General features: G+C 35.1%; 3 protein-coding genes and 1 long non-coding RNA gene across 6 annotated transcripts; 2 read left to right on the top strand and 2 right to left on the bottom strand.

The window, feature by feature from the left end:
- The first annotated feature begins 1901 nt into the window (after positions 1 to 1901).
- Positions 1902 to 9302, top strand: LOC124176110. The gene is made up of 4 exons (XR_006869303.1): positions 1902 to 2065; positions 8190 to 8324; positions 8938 to 9068; positions 9146 to 9302. It is a non-coding gene; the product is annotated as an uncharacterized LOC124176110 (long non-coding RNA).
- On the bottom strand, positions 5325 to 12426 carry LOC124176049 (palmitoyltransferase app-like). 3 transcript variants are annotated; one of them, XM_046556843.1, is made up of 10 exons: positions 12071 to 12426; positions 10772 to 11181; positions 10329 to 10489; positions 9589 to 9747; positions 9287 to 9424; positions 8912 to 9066; positions 8672 to 8789; positions 8422 to 8534; positions 7965 to 8079; positions 5325 to 5695 (listed from the first exon to the last, which is right to left on the bottom strand). In XM_046556843.1, the coding sequence occupies exons 2-10, from the start codon at positions 10918 to 10920 to the stop codon at positions 5400 to 5402; spliced, it is 1404 nt and encodes a 467-aa protein (XP_046412799.1). In that variant the 5' UTR covers positions 10921 to 11181; positions 12071 to 12426; the 3' UTR covers positions 5325 to 5399. The 3 variants fall into 3 exon arrangements, with proteins under 3 accessions (XP_046412799.1, XP_046412808.1, XP_046412817.1); XM_046556852.1 differs by lacking the exon at positions 12071 to 12426 and adding an exon at positions 11731 to 11919; XM_046556861.1 differs by lacking the exon at positions 12071 to 12426 and adding an exon at positions 11809 to 11919.
- Positions 12427 to 13671: 1245 nt separating this feature from the next.
- LOC124176105 (zinc finger protein 37 homolog) lies at positions 13672 to 18153 on the top strand. The gene is made up of 6 exons (XM_046556960.1): positions 13672 to 13893; positions 15392 to 15633; positions 15749 to 16267; positions 16566 to 16673; positions 16838 to 17002; positions 17152 to 18153. The coding sequence occupies exons 1-6, from the start codon at positions 13887 to 13889 to the stop codon at positions 17536 to 17538; spliced, it is 1428 nt and encodes a 475-aa protein (XP_046412916.1). The 5' UTR covers positions 13672 to 13886; the 3' UTR covers positions 17539 to 18153.
- Positions 18154 to 18591: 438 nt separating this feature from the next.
- On the bottom strand, positions 18592 to 21639 carry LOC124176077 (proliferating cell nuclear antigen). The gene is made up of 4 exons (XM_046556911.1): positions 20977 to 21639; positions 20383 to 20548; positions 19822 to 19966; positions 18592 to 19383 (listed from the first exon to the last, which is right to left on the bottom strand). Exons 1-4 carry the CDS (start codon positions 21195 to 21197, stop codon positions 19133 to 19135), a joined length of 783 nt encoding a protein of 260 aa, XP_046412867.1. The 5' UTR covers positions 21198 to 21639; the 3' UTR covers positions 18592 to 19132.
- Between the last annotated feature and the right edge of the window lie 1027 nt (positions 21640 to 22666).

The raw sequence follows: 22666 nt of genomic DNA, 5'->3' as shown, positions 1-22666 counted from the left end.
TTGCGTCTTGTTACATACTAGACCCGGCGAAATCATTCAACGTTCTTGCAAATCTAAACTCGTTTACTATCTGACAGTAAACTAACTGCTTGATTTTTCAAAGCAAGTACATCTATGCGATATTTCCCTTATTCCCCAACGCAAACTATTGTTTGGTTCGTTTAATTAAGTATTCTTGGCAAAATAGAATAGAAAATAATGATTATTTCAATGTACTTCTTTTGCCTGGAATTCTGAAAGCCTATTAACGATATCAGAATAGATGCTGATTGAAGGTAAGAAGCACAATATTTCACAAGTTGCAGCCTAATATACGTTGAAATATGTCTGGGATAAAGATAAATCTATTCAACCTGTAGAAATATTTGACAACGATTAATGTACTGATTGTCAATTTTCTCTTGTACAACGGTATTAATCAGGACAATAAATAAGAGCGAAAGTTCCACTCGGTGGCCAAATCTAATATGTTTGATGTCATCTTAGACGAACTTTATTTTTTGTCTTCTGCTTTTTCTATTTGTTTCCGTTTCATTAATTACCTCGACATTTTTTTCTGTTCCGTGTAGTATTTTGACGCCTAAAAATCGCTTAGACCTGGTAAAAAGACGGACCTTGTGCTAAATTTTGGAAAATAGGTGCCAACCAGAGCTCGAATGAGTCTACCCACGTTCATATACGTAACTCCTCTGCAGCGTTTCGAATTATAGCCCGTTGCACCTGAGATAACATTACTTGAGACTCCGCTACCGCGTCTTCGAAAATAATCTCGCAGAGACGGTTTCAGAAATTACTGCAAATTTTACGTAGAACTCTTAAGTTTTATGATACACATCACGAGGCAGGAAATATGCGGAATACCAAGCAGAGAGAGTTAATAAAATATTTACACATGAATTTCAAAGTTTGACTTCCGTTTGAGTTGAAAATTCATTCAACAGGAGTAACTGGTGCGTGAGAATATTTCTCGAGATATTAACAAAGTAACAAAATTTGAATATTAAGCTCAAAGAAATACAACGTAATGTAAACATTTATAATACATAACTCTTCTTGAATAAGAAAATATACATTAAATATCTCTAGGCAGATTATAAAATCTTTGAAAAATTAATAACATTCTAAAAAATAATGCGTAAATTGATACGCTTGAGAATGTGCGTCATTTTGCCGAACGGTGTTTCCTCAATGCGCGGTATACGCATATATATATTTGTTCAACTGACAGAACGGTAGAGTGGCAAGCGATCATAACTTTGCAGTGATAGTGCATGGGCGAAATGCCATCGGGATACGTAAGCCTGTAAATTGGGAGTTGCAATATTCTATGTCAATGAAACGCCAGTTGCAGAGCACAGTACTTACTGTGCTCAATGGTCAATGCCAGCCAGTTTTATGAATTTCGAATTGCCGCAGAAATAATCGACGCTTGCGCGCCAGTAAATTTGCGGAACATTCTGTTTTACGACTTCCGTAAAAAACCGCCAGGGAGAAGATGAAATACGTAGTTAGTCTAAAAGCGATCACGATCGAATTTATTTCAGATTTTTTGTTTTTTTTTTATTCCGCCTCGTAGAATCGTGACTGTTAAATTATTTATTGACGCGACTGAAACGCCTCCGTTAAATCCCGTATACCCGAAGCGTTACTTGTTGTCGTTGGCTTCAAGCCACGCTCACGAATATAACTCCGCCTGTCCCCGTGAAATATTTTTAAGTATTATTATTATAATCGGGCATATAGTATGCCGCCGCTTCACGCTGCTAGAATATCTAGGAATAGATTACATTGCGCTGGAAAACGGACACATTGAAGAAGACCGCCTGCGCTCTTTCTAGTTCAATCTTCAACCTCCAGGTGGAGACGGCTGCGGTTTTCAATTGTTTACGACGGTCACGGATATTTCAATCTCATCATGTACTTGATCGAACACATCTAAGGCAGACCATTTCGCGGGATATACTGAAAGTAACAGATGAGTGCGAAAATATTGTCGGTACAGTGCAGTGAATCCCCCAATTCAATGTTACCAACAGCGAAACATCCAACTCGTTTTTTCCTGAAGGTTGATAATAATTATTTACTACTTATATTTCTAATATACGAAAATTGCGAATATCATGACCAGATATTCTGAACTGCTGAGCTTAGTCGCGTCGAACCTTTACTAACATTTGAATTTCGCGCCTCAATTTTTTTTAAACAACGAAATTCGAGGATTGAGAATTAAAACGTCAATTCCGATATTTTCGTGCTTTCGTTGAATAGTAATTTATCTAGTACCACATATCGTCAATTCATTACAACATTATATTCATAAGGACTAAACTTGCATCAATATTACATAGATCGCAAACATACCTTCGCTTAGTGATATTTGCAGGCCATTACAGTTCTGGCAACTGGATCATCCAAATGTTTGTCACGCACCCTTCGCATATTAATTACCGAATATCGCTTGGTCAGAAATACACTCTTAAAATCACACGACACACACCGAATATCTGGAATATCTGAATGTAGATTAACGTGACGTAGGACCGCATGGCTTTCTGTGAGCTGTCCGTTTTAAAATGACACACGAGCATGTCACAGCAGGCAAGACCTGATGCTGCGTAGGTCATCGTCCCATGTCGGGCGATTCGTCAATTCGAAATGCTAGTCTACAAGTTTAGACTGGATGAAATAGCTTATTTTATCAATAAAAATTTCGTGTTATATTTAATAATGAATTCTAGAGTTGGACATTTATGGAATACAGAACCGAGACTTGAGCGCAAATGGCTTTTTATAACGACATGGAAAACAATAATTTCTTATATTTATTTCGAGATAACGGAGTATAGACGTGAACAATATTGATTTGAGGTGAAAAATTTTTTCGTTTCACACATTCTGAATTATTTTTAGCATATTCTCATTATATTACAGTTATTTTATAATAATACATACATACATAGATACATATATGTATGTGATATATGTATATATATATATATATATATATATATATATATATATATATACCAATATGTATACTTATGTACATTACAGTCATGTAGACAGCTTATGTACAGGAAAACAGCTCCTTCATCGACCTAATTATACGAATATTATGTATAATATCTTTCCATTTCAAAACATATCTATTTATACGATCCGTATTGTTAATTTTACTGAACATTATGACGTTAACATACAACCTTCGTGCACAAATTATTTGTAACAACAGGCAGTGGCGATTTCATGTTTAAAAAAAAAAGAAGAGTATTGTTGTTGTTTTTTTTTTTTTGTTTATTATTTATTACTGACTCTTAGTGGTAGGTAAATTACTTTTCCATTCATATAAATTCGAACCTCCTTCTATTTACAACACTCCCTTTACAACTGTACAATTGGAACCTCAGGAATAAAAATGCACATTGGCAAAATAATAAGAAATTATCATTGCGGTCATTTATACGATGAAATAACCTGAGGGAAAATTAACCTAACAACGTTATTTTCTATGATCAAAAATAACGACAAATTCATTTCAATTTTTCTACCCAAAATTTCTAAATACTTATTATAATACGACCAAATTAATGACGTCGCATTCAAGGAATAGTCCGAGTCACAGTTTTTTCACGATTTGAGCGATTCGTAGTAGTAAAACAAAAATAAAGTTTACACGTCTTACAACATTTTGTTCATTCTTTTCAAAACTGCCAAAATTATTGTTCACAAACCATCCCTCATCGCATGTATCACGTATTATCTATTTTCCCCACGATGGTCAACTCTTTAGGCGTAAGCTAAAGAGGGGGGAAAAAATCATCCGGCTATGGTACATGAATCAGAGGATTTCAATTTTAAGATCTGTGATCGTGTGAGCAGTTTGGATAAGATTAAATAACTGAACCATCAACATTTTTCGATATTTCGACGTGCGAAAGTACGTGATTTCAGGATTCTCTTTGCGTCTCGTTTTATATTATTTAACTCGGACCCGCTAATGCGCTGATACAACGAAATGCAGTTTGATTTTAATAACAGCTAACATCTACTTCTTGTTATATCAATTCGTTTACAAAGAGAGATCATCAAGGGCGTTGTATATGGCTAATGGTTATGCAAGTTTATGACATCTGTGTAAATCAGTTTAATACAATACAACAGTAAACTTATTTACACGAGCATCTGTTTTGTAGGATGATAATATTCGTAGAAAAAAATTCATCAAAAACTTCGTAAATCCAATCTTTTAGAATTTGACTTTTTTTCAGTGTCATGTTAAGAGAGAAATATTATCAACACATTCGTTACGAAACTGTACCAGAACCATGCAACTTGATAATTGGAACTTTAGATGTCTGCAATTAAACGTAAAGCTCGTAATATTGTTTATACTATCAACTAATGTTAAATGATATCACGTTAATGTAAAGTCGCCATGTGCTCATTGAAAACAAGGGAGGACAGCTTGATTCAAATCGCAACATATTTACGTCATCAACTATGACAATAATATCTAACAAAGAATTTATATAAAATTGCACAATTATCTTACAAAAATAATCCGCTCTTCTTCAAATCTTTATACCCCATTTTCCGTGCCCAAAATCACTACGAAAATGTTACGATTGTACAGGCTCTGGCATTATTCAGAAAGCTCCAGCAATTTCATTCAATTAGACCTCGATTATGGAACAGGGTGATTGTCAAGAAGGGCTGTCGCTCATCAAAAGTTATTAATTCTATTAATCATTTAACAATTTGAACCTTTCAGGCAGTTCGAACCCAATGGAGGGTATCGGCTCTAACATACGTATCTTAGTTTATTGTACAACAAGAAATGTAATATTTTCAACTTTCAGATAGTCGTAATATTCTGGAAGATTCAGATACTAACGGAATCATTGTACGTATAAAATGCAGAATTACCGAAGTATGGAAGGTAATGAAACTGTGAATTTTCACTGCACCATTTTGCGTCGCAACAAAGTGATGTGTCTCAGAACGATTCGTTGAGTTAGATACTGAGATCATTAACGAAAAATGTTTACCACTGAAATTATTTCTAAATTATGACACTGAAGGCAAGCCTGTCATCTTCTAAGCAAATATAGTGCACTACAGGTGCTATTCCTTCAATTAGATAATCCTTCAATTGCTCATTTCAAAAAAAATTCCAGTGAAGCAAGTGGCGTAAGTGAAGGAATAGATCAATGATGAAATTATCAGCGAGTTATGAAAATTCTGATTAAATTCCATTTCATTGATGCAAGACGATTGGAAAAAAAAATATCTTTTAATACTCGACTGTATCTGTCTTATAATACCTCTTCTGAACAATTACCTGCATATTAGCTAAATAGTAATAACGAATTATAATATTACTAAAATAAGAACTGTACTCAAACTGCACCTAATTTAATGAGACCTGCTTGACTACCTCGACCTACGCTAGCTTCTTCCAATGAGTCTAAATCTAGCGCTGACTCAATCATTGTAGTATCCTGCAGCAACCTGAGCCTAGACGCAGATAATGGCGTTGTTACAGCTACAGGCGGGATAATCGACGTGTCTATTGACGAAGTGTTCTGGCGAGAAGGTAATGGTGCTACTTCATCGATATCCAGTGGCATCAAGCTAAGTGACGCTAAGGGGATTTCGTTGGAGACAAGCTGGCTTACACTATTTGTAGTGCTACCTAAAAAAAAAGATGTTGATTAAGAAAATATGTTGCATTTTTGCTATGATACTTTAGTCTCTCTTAATCTGTATCAGATGAGTATCAACTATTTGACTTTCTGATAATCAGCAATTAAGTCATCTCATAATGAAGTAGCTATGTGATACTGTGAATTTGTATGTCTACTTATATGAATGTACTATCTTTATTCTAAAATATGCATTATTGAAAAATCACTTTGAAAATTCCTAACGAAACATTAAACATCAAACTGTAAGACTGAATCATTCGACACAGCCTTAATTTAAAGATATTAAATATAGGTATGTATGAAACACAATACAAAATTGATAAATCACAATACGTTGATTAGTTACACCCCACACGAGCGGTCGTTATTCAATAATAATTGCATAGCAAAAGAAATCATGTTCATAAGACGAATATACGGTCGGCTAGGAAACGTTTTAGTAACAATTAATTAAACACAATTTCACTCGTGTGTTAAGAGAACACAAATGGAAGCCTTGAAGTGAAAATAATAAACTTACCGAAATGTATGTACCGAGCCCTCGATTATGGGACGTAATTAGGAATAACAAAGAAAGACATTTTGATGAGTTATTACTACATGAAAGTCTACGTTCTAAGTGACTTAGATTATCATCAGTTTGATACAGGATGAATATTACTAAATATCCGAACAAAATTTTTATTTCTGAACCAGTTCTGCAAGTAACCATATTTGATCTAACTTAATACTGGGTAATGTTAATATATCAATAATAGTCCACTGCTCAATACGATTGTGATTTCAATGGAGATTGGCTATAGTTTAATTTAGGAATAGAAATGTTAATAATTATTGCATTACACACACAAATGTAGGTTTAGAAGTTTCAGTTTCAATATTGACCCAATTTTTAACACAGACGATTTCAATATGTCATATGCAGAAGACCTGACTGCTTCTAAAAATAAGTAATTCATTCATTGTATTACTTATTCAAAAGCTTCCCGCTAAGGACATTCAATATTATTCGTGTTTGTTAATTGTTTACCAATTCTAAAGTTGTATGAGAAACTTGTCGGAAAACAAAATACCTAATCCACTTTTTATTACCTATAATATTATTATAAAATCTTTTATATCAGTAATGACAATGATTGTATGGATTATTTCTTTCGAGTTGATAATATGTATTGTCATCACTATTTAGCAATCCAATCTTAAATAACGATAATAATAATAAAATAACTAGACCTTTTGTTTTTTGAGTATAAAAATTATGAAAACGTTGTCTGTATAATTGCAAAAATAAGTGAAGCGATGTATCATTTTTTAATGTTAGATACGCCTATAAAATTCTTTAAAAATACCTAATTCTGGAACCATCATTGACAAAAAAGTGAGGATCTAAAATCAGTCTAAGCATTACAAATTATATTTTCCAACGCCTTGATTAATAAACTACGATTTAATCGGCCACAGGTTCCTCTCAACATTAGGAGCATCCATTAACTATAAACTATAAAAACAATAGATCTCAAACTCAAGATATAATTTACATCGTGTGTTAAATATCATCTGTATCACTCATGGAGCTCATAATAAATCGTTGATTTAATAGATCTTCTTCTGTGCTTTCGCTAGCGCATATTGAATTTCCAGTAAAAGACATATCGCTGGTTAAAGGCCCTGAACCAAATCTGTTAACTACAAGCCCAATTGCAGTCTGGCCTATCATGGGAATTCCACCAGCTCCCAAAATCTTGGCAGGCAATATACTTTTTGATAAAGGATACTTGAGATTATGATCTGAACATCGCAAGTGATTATATTTCAAGCTATGCCCCGTATGAGAAATTCTCAAGGGATCCTCAGAATATCGCTGGGGAAATTTTTGTAAATCTGTATAATTCTTAAGTTCCTCACATTTGTACCTCAGCGGATCCTCCGAATATCTTTGCGGATATTTTTGTAAATCAACAGGATATTTATGATCACCTGTATATCGGTTGTGTATCAAGTTAATGTCAGAACACCGATTGTATTCGTCACTACATCTTTGAGGGTATTTTTGCAAATTCTCCTCGCACCTATATGGGTATTTCTGAAATTCTAAATTAAACCTATCTATTTCATTGTACTTGGCATACTTAGTATGGTCTTGGGAACATCTTCTAGTCTGATATTTTTGTGCATATGTATCATTGACACATTGCCGAGGGTACCTAGGAAGATCTTCAGGGTAACGCGAAGGATATTTTAAAAGTGTTAACTCACCGTTGATTGATTCTATCCGTCGACCTTGAGACGGAGAGTGTTGAGCAGTACTCAAATTATTTATTGAGCCTGAAACCTCGTTGCTTGGATTTGTGAATACGCCTATGCCATTCAACTGAAATTTTTTCGAACGTTCAGTTTATAAAACAATAAAACTTCTCATTTATGCACTTGAATGAAAATGTTTATAATAAATATACTAAATCAGATATTTTTTTCATGCAGTTAGATACTATTTTGAGAGCACCATGCAGTTCTACAAAATACAGATGAAAAATATAACAATCATATCTTGAAGAATTGAAGTTTCATGGAGGAAAAAGTATTGTTTTTGGCAGTGAAAGGGCAAATGCATCAAAGGTAAGGATTATATAGAAGTAACTCCATATTTCTTGAACTCTGAAACTTAGACATATTCTACAATTACGCATAAGTGCAATATTACAACTCAATTTACCTGGGGCTGTACAGTTTTAACAGTACCATATGTTTTGTTATTAACGATCACATTTTCATCTCCGCCTCTTTCTTGCTCGGCTCTATATTCCGGAGTCACTATACCCCTACGATCTGGAATATTTGCGTACATTTAATGCTTTGCCAAATTATACTTTCTGTGTAATTCTTCTAAATCTTATTTTCGAATTCACATTAAGAGTAATTGATAAGTGATGAAATATTCAGTTTATTGTAAGTAATGAAAATACCAATAAGGCTTGGAGGTGCTGGTCCACACAAAACGTAAAAACAGTTTCCACACACATTGCCCTGACTGTATGGGTTAAAACTTTCCTGCCCCCTTTTACTGGTGAATGAACCTTTTATCTGAAACATGAAACTGTATTAATGCAACAAATTACAGAAAAAATGATTAGGGTAATTATCAGGGATTTCTTATTGGGGAATTTTATTTTGAACATAATTATTGGTCTTCAACTTTGACTTACATCTTCATTTGTAGTTTGATTGCTAGTTGTCAGGTAAGTGTGGAACCCTGCAAGTCCCAAAATACTCCAAACGGAGAAAAAACAAACGACACCAACGACCACGCTACCAGGAGATACTTTTACAGCATCTAGGAACGCTATATTATCTCTTGTGACTGTAAGGATGATTATTTGGTTTTAATACGTTGAAATGAAAAGTAATCAGTAATGCCAAACTTAATAAATATGTTTCAGTTTCTTAAAACCAAATTGAAAACTACAACTTTAGCCCCAAAAAGAGTTTAAAAAAATGTTCGCAATTGCTACATAATAGAATTTTGCTGCCAATGGGCTAAATGACGTTAAAGATTTGAAAAATAAATATGAGCCACTTACGCATTATGAGGTGAGTAATTGCACAAGCAAATATAAAAACACATAGGAACGCCAGCGATACAATAAAGGCATAGAAATATCTGTAATTTCTTCGCCCCACACAGTTTCCGACCCATGGGCAGTGATGATCAAACCTTTCTACAATGTGAGAAAATATAATATAATGAAACTAGGCCTACATAAAGTTCTTTCTTGAATGATTGTCTAACATATTCATTATCCTTATGCATTATTTATTATTTAATTTGGTCAAACTTTTGAACAATGCTTCTGTAACGATGAATCGACATAATTATACATACCCACACAGTTGTCACATAAGCTACAATGCGAGGCTCGAGGTGGCCTGAATATTTTACAAGTGAAACAGTATTTCAATTTCACAGGCTGTCCTTTAACTAAAACTTCTTTCGTCCGAGGTGGAGGACGGTATGTTGGTGAGTTATCATTGTTAGGTACTTCTGAAAAACAAAAAAATCTTTTATTTGATTGTAAATTTCTGTCATAGTATCAACAGATATTCTAAAACTTGCATCTTTTTAAATTGCAGTAAAAAGAATTTTTGTTATTATTAAACTTTTGCCGTGGGAATTATACCATACTTTCTGTTTTCATAATTACAAGATTACTATGAGCAAATCTTGTATAAGTAGCTATCAAGGGTTCGAACATGCTGGTTCATTATGTATCCTCTTTTATCATATACGTGCCAAACCTAGATATGAAGTATCCAACTAAACCTATGTAATCAGATCACGCATGACATTGATAAGGCATTGATAGCAGTTTACTTGTCTATAAACTCACGTCACTGCCCTGCTGATTGTACAACACTAATACTATGACATATTACGCTTCAACATTGACCCTCTAAACAGAATTCACTAGCCAATTATTTTGATTCTGATATTTATAGGATACAATTTTACAATATTAAGTATTTTTTCATGGCGTAAATAAATTACAAAGGAACGATTATACATTTTAAATTAGATGAAAATTGTCTTTGCAAACAAAGGGTAATGTTACAAAATTTGCTTACCAATTTGCTTCTCTATGTACGCAGCTTCGTCAGGTGTCGCTCTCGGAATGACACCAGGATCACTGAAACTTGTCCGAAACAGTGTAGACATGACAAATATGAAAAGTAGCCCACCGATGACTGGTATTGCAGGAGTTATGTTGGTAGCTAAAAAGGGACAGCTGAAAATATGTCTTCATTATGTCATTGTTGAAAACTCTCAACATCTTGTTTTCTAAAATTGGATTATTAATTGAATTCTGTCTGTTGCCATATTCCGAATAATTATAAAGAGCAAAAGCTCTAGAACATTATTATCCGCTATCTACAGATCCACGGCAATGGCTGATTTAATCACTCAAATACATCAACATCAACAAACAAAACAAACGTTGGAGGGCTGGACCTCCAAACTATTCCTAACTCAATTGAGCATACCCCTAAATCCAGTGTACATGACTTACTCAAATGCAAAGAATAATCCGCTAGTCCCAGCGATCAAACACACAGTGACGTAAAAGACGCTGGTTTGCGGCGCCATCATAACTCGTCCATCACAGCAAAATATATTTCTGCCAGGAAAGAGTTCCCATTTTCTTGTAACGTGTGGCATGTTGAGCAAGGGTTCTTAATTAGTGCGATCAATGTACTTTTATATATAATTGCCAAATCGGATTTCTGGAGAGATTCCCCTAAAACCAGGTGGTGTTTTTTTGTCTTTTTTGATTGGTTGTACGTTAATTCAGCCACCATTCATTTAACCATCTTAAATTGACGAGCTGGTAACGCGTTTGTGTCAGATTACAAATAATGATTTATTGTGTCCTCCATATACGACGATGTTCTGGTATGAATACTAGCAGTAGATTGATACCTGTGATCGATAAAAATTAGACAAAAATTTATCTCTCAATTTACTATATCATATATTGGTATTTATATTAAAAAAATTGTAATGCATGCGTGGGACTAGGAGGAAAATTCCAATCCTCAAAGGGTGATGAAAGTCACTGGGATAAGCTTAGATTATATTTGAGAATTGTAGACTTCTATGAATCTGACGGTATGTCGCAACAGGTCTGCTATTGCTGTGGTACAGAGCGACAAAAGTTACAAAAATTGTTAAAACTGATTCAAATTGACTTACATTAGAGAAAATTTATATTCAAAAGTCTATAAGTCATACTTCAATCTCAGCTGAGACTGTATCTTAATTCCGACAAGCTTATACATGGCAAACATTTTGACTGAGTCAAACGGTTGATAAAGAAAAAATAATTATCAGCAGGCATTGATAACGACTTAAGTATGTCTTAGCAGCAGATACAAAGTCACCAAGTAATTCCAAATGTATTCTTGATAACAATTTTCTAACTCAATCAAATTCGGTACATTTCTTTTTACAGTTTGGCCGATTTGTTACCAGTAAATAACGTGACAGTGTTAGAGGGCACGTATTTCAAAAGTGTCTCAGGCTGAATTGTAAACGGAAGATCCTAACCGCCACGTTTCCTGGTGCGATTTCCAGAGGATAATGGTTGGCGAGATCTTCATTTAGATAATGGGAATTGTCATACGTGATTCATACATACACCATGTAGACGAACTTAACCTAACATTGTGAATAAATGTGTGAATATTAAAGGCGCGGAAAGGTTTGAGCAAGGTCGATTGCTTACGGGCAAATTAACGGTTTGGGCAGGCGAAAAGAAAAAAACATCTAATTTCTAAAATAAAGCGTGAACTCATGATCGGTGCATCACCTTCTCGGCCACCAACTCCCAGTGCAGTCACTTCAGAATCATAGTTAAGATCCACAAATAAACCAAAATCCAGTGAAAACTAGGTCAATCGGGTACGCATTGTTGAGACGTTAATGTGTCCACACAATTTTGACATAACCGCGCGCCACACGCCACGGCACATCGTCAAATATCACTCATTATTGCTCACTTATTTTATCCGTTTCCACATTGACAACAATATCACATATTTATAAGGAACGATTCTTCGTGCTTTTAATTCGCCAACCAGGTGGCGCCCGCTGGGAGAAAATCTGTTCATTCGTACCCACGTGGTTATGGAATAACCAATCGCAGGGTAGTGCCGGACGTGATTGAACCGTATATTTATCTGTTGTTTTTTACCCAACGCTGAAATGTTTAAATCTAACCAACTACTGGCTGATCTTACGTTTACGAATTCATCATCTCTCTCCGATGGATATTTATCATTAAAATTCATGTTAACGAAAAATGCGTCGCTGACACGTCATTGCGATCATTCTGCTGAATAAAATTATACTGTACATACCTTGTTTTAGCAAAGCAAACTGAGTATTGACAAATTTGAAAATACTTCCAATTATTAATGAAAGAATTGATCGAGTTGCTACGTTAATGATATCTTTTTTTTTTAAATTCACTGACAATGCTTATACTGTGTTCGCAAATAAATATGTATACCTAATACTCCATGCAACGTTAAATATTATGTCATTACTCCGCAAATATGACCGTTGGTCAATTTGCTTGTACTACATCAATTTCAAAAGCAATACCTATTATTATTTAACACGTATTTTGCATGAGCGAGTGCGAATGTACGGTGTGTAATAAAAATATTCAATCTACCAAAAACAATACAGACGTGATAAGAAGCAATCTTGTATTTCCGGAATACACTCACATTGTCTTCTAAATTCACAGTAAATATATACCTTCTAAGAAGATTTTTAAGCGCTTGCAAGCTTCATTAATATTCTAGACTTATGCAATATCGTAAAATTAATTGTACGTAGACAGAAACGGAATGATTAGATTCTACAGATGACGGAGCTACTCGTTACGGGGGAATTTCAAGTTATACCTAGGCATAATAACACATTCTGCAGCGGATATGTAACGCGCCGCGTCTAATGGAACAATCACCGTATCTATACATTGTATCTTGAACAGTGACAACGATAATTATAGCTGCATTCGAGGTTGTTTAATACAATCCGGGTCGATGTTGAAATCGAGGCGATCCAGGCTCCCGGCAAGGACCTAACACACATTATGCGAGCTCGAATTAAGAGTACTGGGATAAGATACGGGCAGGGTTGAAAGGCCGGGATCGTGGTGAAGTGTGAGTGCAGATATTACGTAAAGATAGAATAGATCAATGAGCTGGTTCGGTTTTGCAGATAGCGGATTCACTTGTAGCGCTTACGTTATACCTAGCCAGTAATGGGTGGTAGGTATGAATCCTCGCTCGCCTAGACGGGTGCGGATGGACGGACGCAAACGCTGAAATCAGCTCGGGGGATCGATACGATAAATGAATGCGTGCGATTGGTAGCTGAGAAAATCGATGATGCACGTTGTGGGGCACCCTACCCGAATACACCGACGACAACGGATGGAGCAAAGACCGAAATATCGATTTTTAGACCCCTACGCGGAGCTTCGATGTTCATATCTGCCCTGTGCCCCGTCTGTGAAGCGCCTTTCAAAACATCGGGTCCGAGAAATACGTGAAAAACATCGAAGCATTTCGCGTTTTACCATCGCTAACAGTGTTTCTCTCCTTCTTTGAATGTCAGGTAATTGTAATGCTTCTAGTTTGTCGTAAATAACTCTGCCAAGATCTCCTCGTTAATGTTCCGAATATGCAGTACAAGGTTTTGCCTCCGTTATTCCTTTTCCCTCGTTCGTGCAAAGTGTCGTTCGTCGTCTACGGGTCGTCAAATGAGGACAATTATCCGCGCCTCTATTCTTCGCATAAACTTACACGCTTGTTTCAACAAACTATTTTCAAGTATAATTATGCATCGGACGTCACTTCGTTGTTAATAATTTTCAAAGTCGGGACGTTTTTTTCTTTTACGCTACTTAAAATCCGCGATTCGTGGCCACGATCAATTACATTTTGGCACTTTGCATCCTTCCTATTTCGAATATTTTCCGTCTCGTTATTTATTTTTCATCCAAACTAACGATAAGTAAACTGTCTTTTATAGATCAATACCGCAGATCTTAACCGATGAACCTAATTTCAATTTAGCTGCAACAGTCTCAGTTTTTATAAGCTTGTTGATTTATTTTTTGAAAATCAACAATTCATTATTGCACTACAACCACGTTGCAGTGATCTGCAGTCATCCCTTTCATTATTCCGCTACATAATTATAGAATCATCTCGATCTGATTTAAGAATTATTTTAAACTTTGAATTGTGTTTCTTGGATAGATAATCTGCTGTCAGACGTGATTTTGAACTGTAATACTCAGCAAATCGTGCAAAAGCCTGATAGATAACAATGATGCAATGTATTGTTTCAATAACGTCCGCCTACGATATGATGCGATTGTTTACGAATAGGCATTGTAGTACTTGATACATTGTAGAACGATATTGTCCAATACATCCCAATACCCATACGCGAATTCACCAATTAACAATATTAGGTATTCTGGGAATCTCCAACGAAAAACAGTTTGAATGATTTTTCGGAATTTTTTATTCACTTATGTTACGGGCATTTAAACAGCATCTTGGACGTTACACTGATTTCCAGGCATAGTTTGCGCGGTTTTGCTACTGACGAACATACTATTTTCGCAAAAACAGAAAGACTCACATTTTTACTGACTGAAAGACTTGATTCATGTGCAAGCGATAAAAGTACCATCACAAACGTAAAGCTGTTTAACCCCAAAAAAGTCGAAATGAGTTGTTACAAAATCGGAAGTGCTTTAAGAGGATCTTCTAGGCGGTTGCTCCTATCGACGTATTTTTTTACCTTTAGTTATTTTAATTACTCACCTGTAAGTTTTCCAGACAAAACCCTGATTTTCCTAGCCTTCACAAGTTTCGAATTGAATGCTATTTTGGGGTTACAAAGTAATTAAGTAATTCCATTATCGAAAGTCACTAATTGCTGAAAATCCCCCTTTCATGTCGTATAGTAAAGTATAGTGTATCTGTAAATATTGGTCGTGACGTGAGTTTGTACTCATCCGATGTATGCAGTTAAATTTTCCATTTGTCCTGTGATTACGAAAATTTGTCAGTTTTTATAAGTCAGTTATTATTTTCAGAAAACATGGCTGTTGCTGCGTCAGAGAATTATCAGTTGAAGTGGCACAGCTATGGAGCTCATCTTCACAGCTCCGTGGCAACGCTACTCCACTCCGAATCATTCGCCGACGTTTTGTTGGCAACTTCTTGTGGCAGGCATGTTGCGGCTCATCGTTTTGTTCTTGCAGCCTGTTCATCTTACCTAAGTCACATATTTCAAACTTGTCATTTTGGTGCAAATACTAACGCACCTATTATTGTGGTAAGCTTCAAGGCAAAATGATATTAATTGTTAATCATACCACAGCTGTTTTTCTATACTACCAATTTTTATGAACAACCATATCTTGAATTAAAAATTTTATCGGATTCAATAGGTGCTGCCCACTGAAATTGGGTATCGGACATTGAAGATCTTGATCCAGTACATGTACAGCGGTGAAGCGACGGTTACTAATGACCAGTTAGAAGGAGTTCTGAAAGCAGGTGATATACTTAGAGTTCGTGGATTATGGAGATCGAATAATGGTAGTAAGAAGGAGAATATTCAATCAAACAGTCAAAAAGTCGAACGTGATAAAAAGGAAGCAGCCCCTCTCGCTGGACAGATTCAGAAAATTAAATTGGTCCAACCGATGCCTGAGAAAATTATTGAAAATGTTCAGCAGCCGGTAATAACTCAGAGTACCGTCCCCACCCCAAAATCATCCGATGGCAAACTTGTGGAAAAAAATGATGAGAATGTAAAAGACCCTGAGAGTACTAAAGTCCACGAAGGAAAGAAGAATGAAGATGAAAGTAAAACGAACGGTAATCCTGAAGCCAATGCCAAAAAAAGAAAAAGTGTCAATAGCGAAACTGAATCCAATAGGACAAGAAGCGAAGCTGGTGACAATGTATGATATGATAATATTATTGTTTGTATATAACTTTTATATGAAGAACAAGTCGTTGAGTTTAGCAATGTAACCACTGACTGCTTCTAATCCAGTACAAACAAACAACTGTGGAAAATAATGATTGTTCTTATTGAACTATTTCACAGACCTATAAATATGAAACTGTGTTATATTTCATAACTACTTATTCTCTTGGTATTCCTTCAGCATCCAACACTCTTTGAATGCTATGACATCATGTTATATGCCAAACGTTAATAGCCTGTAGAATAATTTATCAATTTTTCAGGATCAGGACGAGTTGAATCTTGAACTTTTGGTCAAAGACGAGCCAATCGACTGGGAGGAGACCATTGATCCGTCTGAAACCTTGACAATTGATCATGAAATGGACATCAAACCAGTATGTTGACGTTATTATGATTATGTCTCGTATTCATATTCTACCATCAGTGTAAGTCTTAAGTCTGTGATACTGAATATCACTTGCCAAATTTAGACTCAACTTATACACAGTATTACCTAATAATCCAATAATAATAATAATGTTAAATTGTTGTTCGATAGGAGATTGTACACAGTGCTGATGAAGAAGGAGAAATGGAAGAAGAGGAATATACGCCTCTGACTTGCGACATGTGTAGCCAAACATTTAACAGACCATCTGATTGGGTTCGACACATAGAATTTACCCATGCCGATATGACGGAAAATAGAAGAAGAAAACGAAAGGTAACTCCATTTCATTTGCATTGAATCCTTATATGCCACTTGTTTGACAATGAGAAATGGCTGCATGTAGAATTACACATTTCTTTGAAGACCGTGTCTTACCATGCAACTAGTCCCCAATCACTCATGAAATATTTCTTCAAATGCAGGGTGACACCGATGACGATAGTAAAGATTTTCCACCTCTAAAATGTGACCTATGTGGTAACATGTATCCTACTCCTCAAGAATGGGTGCGACACATACAAACAGAACATACCGAAGAACAACTCGCGCTCATGAATAATTCAGCGCCTCCAAAACCAAAAAGAGTTCACAGCCATCAAAAATTATGCAACATCTGCCAAAAAGTATTTCCCAGCCATGCATCAATGGTTATTCATCAGAGAACACACACTGGTGAAAAGCCGTTTCTATGTTCATACTGCAAGAAAGGTTTTAATGTTAAAAGTAATTTACTAAGACATCTGCGAACGCTTCATGATAAGTTTGTACACCCTAGCTTATATGGCAGTAATGGTAATAAGAATACTTAAGTTGTTTTCCTTTTTTTTTTTACTTTTGCATACCATCATGTGGCTAGGCTTTGTAACGCTGCTGTCAGTTATGAATAGCAGAGCCACTGAAATACATTCATTGCTGAATGTAGACCCGAGTGAGAGAGGACCCCTGATGCGAGTGCTAGGTAGAACTGCGGCGGTAGTGGTCCTCAAGTTCAGCAATAAATGAATGACCCTGTACGTATGCAAAACTACAAGATCCAATTTTATGAGACGTGTCAAAAACGAAAGATAGAAATAATCATAGCATTCGTCGGTCATACGGAATGTTCCATTTTCTATTTAAAATTTACTCGTCTAAAATGTGCATGACGATTGAGTAGACTTGTCAAACTTACATAATATCATGCATACACCTGTTACTCCAAGTTATAGAAACAAAGTTTCCACTTGCAGTTTTGACATTTGCCAAGTCCTGTGTAACTTGCATCTATAAAAACGTCTCTACAGTGAATCAAATATTAGGTATAAGATGGATATATAAATATAGTTAAAGTAAAAATCCACTACAAAAAAGCAAAACTAAAATCGGAAAAAAAAAAAAAAATATTAACATGTAGTTGCAAAATAGTAGACGACAAAGCAATACCAGGGCTTTTTAACCAAAGAGGCTGACAAATATTGCCAAAGTATTACATTTTGTTGCTATTTCGATTTTTGCAAAAATTATTGTAAAAGAATTTACTGAAGTAAAGGGTAATAATAAAAATAATAATAATAATAGTAATAATAATTAATGAATGTACGAGAAATAATGAGTGAACTATTATCTTATAAACATCTTGACCTGAGTAATTGAGTGTATAATATTTCTAGCCATTATTTACCTTCTAATGATCGATATTTAACTACTAAATACTAATTCAAAATCCAAACGACTTAAGATTTAATTATATACTTCTAGGCAATTCGTAAGCTAATTATGTATTTTTATATTACCGTAGCTTGGATAGATTTACGAATTAAGAAATATATTAATTAAATTTTAAACTTCAATTAGGCTAGGTTATGGAATTAAGAGTCACAAAATGTATCAAAAATTTCGGAAATATATTTGGTTCTCCTCTTATGCTACAAACGCAATACTTTCGAAACAAGCACGGCTTATGACAGAAGCTGTTCAATGTACATTGCAAAGTAACTCAACGTTAAATTAATCCATGCGATCACGCTATTCTATTGCAGATTTTAGAGCCAACTCCTCATCACATTAACATTGTGGCCAGCCAAATAATTTTAACTGTACATTTTGCTAATAAATTACCTTCGAAATATCAGTCAGCTTGATTAACTCATTTCGTTGAGAAGTACTTCATATTGTCATCTAGTATTGGTTATAGGTATTAGTTACAGAATGTATAAAAGTTGGAAATCGCTCTATGACGATGAAAAATAAGGAATTTATTAAAATATCCAGTGACTAATTCTTCGACTGCTCACATGGATCATTTCTCCAACATCAAGGCACAATGATAGGGTTCATCTCAGAACACACCATGTTTTGCAGTGTTCCAGTTTGGTACAGTAACAAAAATGAGCGGTATAACAACACGAATACCAGATCCTGTCCTTAGTTGTCTTCGTCTTCGATTTTAGGTGCCAAATAATATCTGATGTGTCCAAGTTCCCCAATTTTGTATTCAACAACCAGTGGGACATCGGCAGACATTGAAAGTTGAACTTGAGCAGAAAGGGGTGTTGCTTTTGTAAAACTGTTCAAATACCGGCAAGCAAACGTTAATGATACTGGCTCCTGCATTTCTATGACCACAGCTTCCTCTTCAGCGTCCACATTCGCAGTTTGAGCTAATTTGATGTTGGCTGAAATAATAAAACAAATACCACTAGAAGTAGAGAAACCACTGGCTCGACTATTACATTCATACTATCATAGCTACATGCTTGTGATAACCTGACTTATGTGCATTGACATTGAGATTTTGATTCATTAACAATACAACATAAGAGCAAAATCGTTTGGCTGAATTCAACTGATAATAAACTGACGATTTCAAAATTGTAGAGATGTCACTATATTAAATATGTCGGCGATTAATCTCCCTGGTAGTGAAAGGAAGCAACAAAGGTCAATAGATAGTTGAAAAATAAAGCATGGTAAATCTTGTGCTTTGTCAAATATGATCGACAAAATTTAAGTTCTTAGATGTTGCAGAAATTTTTTTTATCATTTAATTGAGGTATTATTATCATGAATGTATTTATCTAGATTTACAGTGTAATGATAGTTCATTTGTATACCTGAACCAATATCACCAGCTGAACTAAACTTCACACCTTCCTTGGTACAAGAAATAGCCATGGATTCACCAAACTGGCTCAGATCTCTGCATATACGTGCAAATTCTTGGGAAGGCATTTTAACGATACAGGAATAGTCAGTTTCCTGAAGAAAAAAAATATGATTGTTGATACACTCTGCACCTATATTCACCTAAACATTATCATTAATAACAATACTCAGATCAAGGATTATAGTCTTTCCCTAATTCTGTGCAAAATAGGTTTTCTTATAATTGAGATAGCTCACATTGTATTTATTAATGTACTGAGCATTTTACAGTTTCAGAATTCAACTGTTGATGTTACACATGAATTTCAAAAAACTCAATACTGTTTGGACACAAACATTTGTTTCATTGCTCGAATTAAATATGTCAAAAATGGTCAAAATAATTTTGCATTGAGAAGTTTGGGTCTTCTTTCGCTGAATTGATAAAACATGAATGAATTTTGCCAACAAAAATATTGCAGAATTCGTATTCCTAATCAGTTATTACTATTTCAAGAACAGGAACTTACTGGAATACCAAGATGTTCCTGATCTAGATTCATAAGTTTCATTTCATAATCTGAAACTTTTTCCTGATTTTTGGATTCAAACATAAATGCAACCACATCGGCATTATCCTGAGCTTTCATCGTAACAGTATCTTCTGCTCCAGCACATTTCATAATTTTTGTCATGCTGAAAATTATAATATTTTGGGTTCAAATCGTTGAATTAGTACGACTCGATATGTAACAGGGACGATACGTTGTAAAACAGTGATTCATAATGTTTAGTAACAAAACTGATATTCACGTTGATCAGCTATCAAGTATTAATAAGATGACGATTCAAGACAAAGGCCAAATAAGGTGTGAACGAAATTTGCATTCACTCATGAGTTATCATCGTTGCTGTTACTCAAAAAATACAAGCAAGTGACGCACAAACGATACTATATTGCCAGTGACGTCATTTTTCTTGTTAATATACGATGTAACTGCTAAGAATTGTAGATTATTTTTGTCAAGGCTGAGAACAAAGCAGCCGCGTTTAAAATTTTTGTATCTGCACCGTGTGTATAACCTCTCAAAAGAACGGGCGACCAGTTCGATGAAGCAACTTACTTGCCCAGATTCATACCCATCGATAAATTTCTGTCGCATCTATATTTGTCGAAGCCATCGCTTCGCAGATTCAAAGACACCAAAGAAACGTGAGCATTGTCCATAGCCTGCAACTGAATTCCCGAATCGGAACAGTCGAAGGTGGCTTCGGTTAGGAGGTCCTTTATCGCCTCCAAAACCTTCTTCAATATCGCACTCTGAACCAAACGTGCCTCGAACATTTTTAGCTCCTCTTCGATCAACTTTGAAACTATTAAAAAAGAATGTACTTGGTGAAAAGACCCGCAACACGGTCTACAGTAAAGTTACAACCCACAACAAGCCGGCAAGACAGACATTAAACACCGGGACCGGGAGCAAGATTTTACCCGCGTTTTGTTGGCGCCGAAATCTCTCGAGAGGATGTAGAGGCCCTTACCAGTCTTCTTTATCTACAAGCGCGCCATTATACGAATTCAGTTGAACAAATCCAAAAGCTGAAAGCGTTTGCGGCTTTGTCCGCTGACACCCCCAACACAAGATTCTTCAGAAATTTATTATCGAGTGGCTAAGATTATAATTACTCATACCTGTCCACTTTATTATACATTTATGGCAGTGTCCGTGTTGATTGTTAGGAACTTCGAGTTTGAGAACATGTGTTCCCGACAAAGTCGATACTGTTTTATTCTTTATAATCATTTATTTCTTTATAATTCTTTATAATCAAATTCTCATCAATTATCTACGATATCTTTGTTAAAAAAATACAGATGAAAGGTTGTAAGACCTTCCGAAAGTTTTAAGTGTTCTGCTTCCAACAATCCACTAGTCTTTTCTGAGACAAGATTCTGTTCTACCGAAGAATTTCTACAGATTTTCGCAAACAGAATTTATAAATTTTGCAGATTTAGGTAAAAGAATTTTACAAAGTGTAGAAGAGACATTGTTAGACCGTTAATGATTTACATTATATATGTTAAAATTACAAGGAACTTGTCAGTAATTCATGTAATTGCTTCATAATTATCCACGACATATGCATCGATGATGAGTTATTGGAACAGCATTGGTTTCCGGTGGTGGGCTGATTGTCCGTTTTGGAGAAATATACATAGGTCCATTAAATTCCAAGCGATACTCTTCCTGTGAAGGTCGCCATTCAACAATGCGTGTACTGGTCGTTGGAATTGGTGGCGAGGCAGCCAACGTATATGCGTAAAACGTTTAGTTATTGACGCATCATTTTTTTTTTTTTTTTTGCTTTTTACGAATGCATCTTCTGGATGGAAGTCCGGCCTTCGCAACTTTCACGGCGTATTTGCAATGTATAAAATGAATATTTATAGCATACGCGTATTATGTATTATCTTACTTAGTATGACCTTTTGTACACACTATTTTATTCACAATTATGTTGTAAGTAACAATAATCACCCGTTGAAAATTTTTCCCACTCAAATAGTCATATGATTTGCGTTCTTAACGGATCACTTCATTCTTGTCGAAAGTCATAAATTTATATCTATAATGTGACAAAACATTTCTTTTGTGACTTTTAATTGAGTCTAAAATCAATTAATAATGTAATGTAATGATTTTTTGAACAAAGTATTTAACAGTTGATTCAGTTAAGTTATATAAAAATCAAGCGGGTATACAAATTTGTCATCAAAATTTTTAAATAATTTTCAAGAATATAGATTTAAAA

The sequence above is a fragment of the Neodiprion fabricii genome, chromosome 1, assembly GCF_021155785.1.
Source record: "Neodiprion fabricii isolate iyNeoFabr1 chromosome 1, iyNeoFabr1.1, whole genome shotgun sequence".
In the NCBI taxonomy this organism is placed as follows: Eukaryota; Metazoa; Arthropoda; class Insecta; order Hymenoptera; family Diprionidae; genus Neodiprion; species Neodiprion fabricii.
The sequence above is the reverse complement of the archived record's forward strand: the minus strand, read 5'-3'. Positions and strand labels throughout refer to the sequence as shown.

What these genes read in the sequence shown, in the direction of transcription:
- LOC124176077 (XM_046556911.1), bottom strand. Translation starts at nt 21,197, where the DNA reads ATGTTCGAGGCACGTTTGGTTCAGAGTGCGATATTGAAGAAGGTTTTG. An exon ending in AGGAACATCTTGGTATTCCA is followed by an intron (nt 19,967 to 20,382) that starts GTAAGTTCCTGT and finishes TTTTTTCTTCAG; the next exon opens with GAAACTGACTATTCCTGTAT. An exon ending in AGCTGGTGATATTGGTTCAG is followed by an intron (nt 19,384 to 19,821) that starts GTATACAAATGA and finishes TTATTATTTCAG; the next exon opens with CCAACATCAAATTAGCTCAA.
- LOC124176105 (XM_046556960.1), top strand. An exon ending in CTAACGCACCTATTATTGTG is followed by an intron (nt 15,634 to 15,748) that starts GTAAGCTTCAAG and finishes CGGATTCAATAG; the next exon opens with GTGCTGCCCACTGAAATTGG. An exon ending in ATGAAATGGACATCAAACCA is followed by an intron (nt 16,674 to 16,837) that starts GTATGTTGACGT and finishes GTTGTTCGATAG; the next exon opens with GAGATTGTACACAGTGCTGA.
- LOC124176049 (XM_046556843.1), bottom strand. Translation starts at nt 10,920, where the DNA reads ATGCCACACGTTACAAGAAAATGGGAACTCTTTCCTGGCAGAAATATA. An exon ending in GTACATAGAGAAGCAAATTG is followed by an intron (nt 9,748 to 10,328) that starts GTAAGCAAATTT and finishes TTTGTTTTTCAG; the next exon opens with AAGTACCTAACAATGATAAC. An exon ending in AGCACCTCCAAGCCTTATTG is followed by an intron (nt 8,535 to 8,671) that starts GTATTTTCATTA and finishes CAAATATTCCAG; the next exon opens with ATCGTAGGGGTATAGTGACT.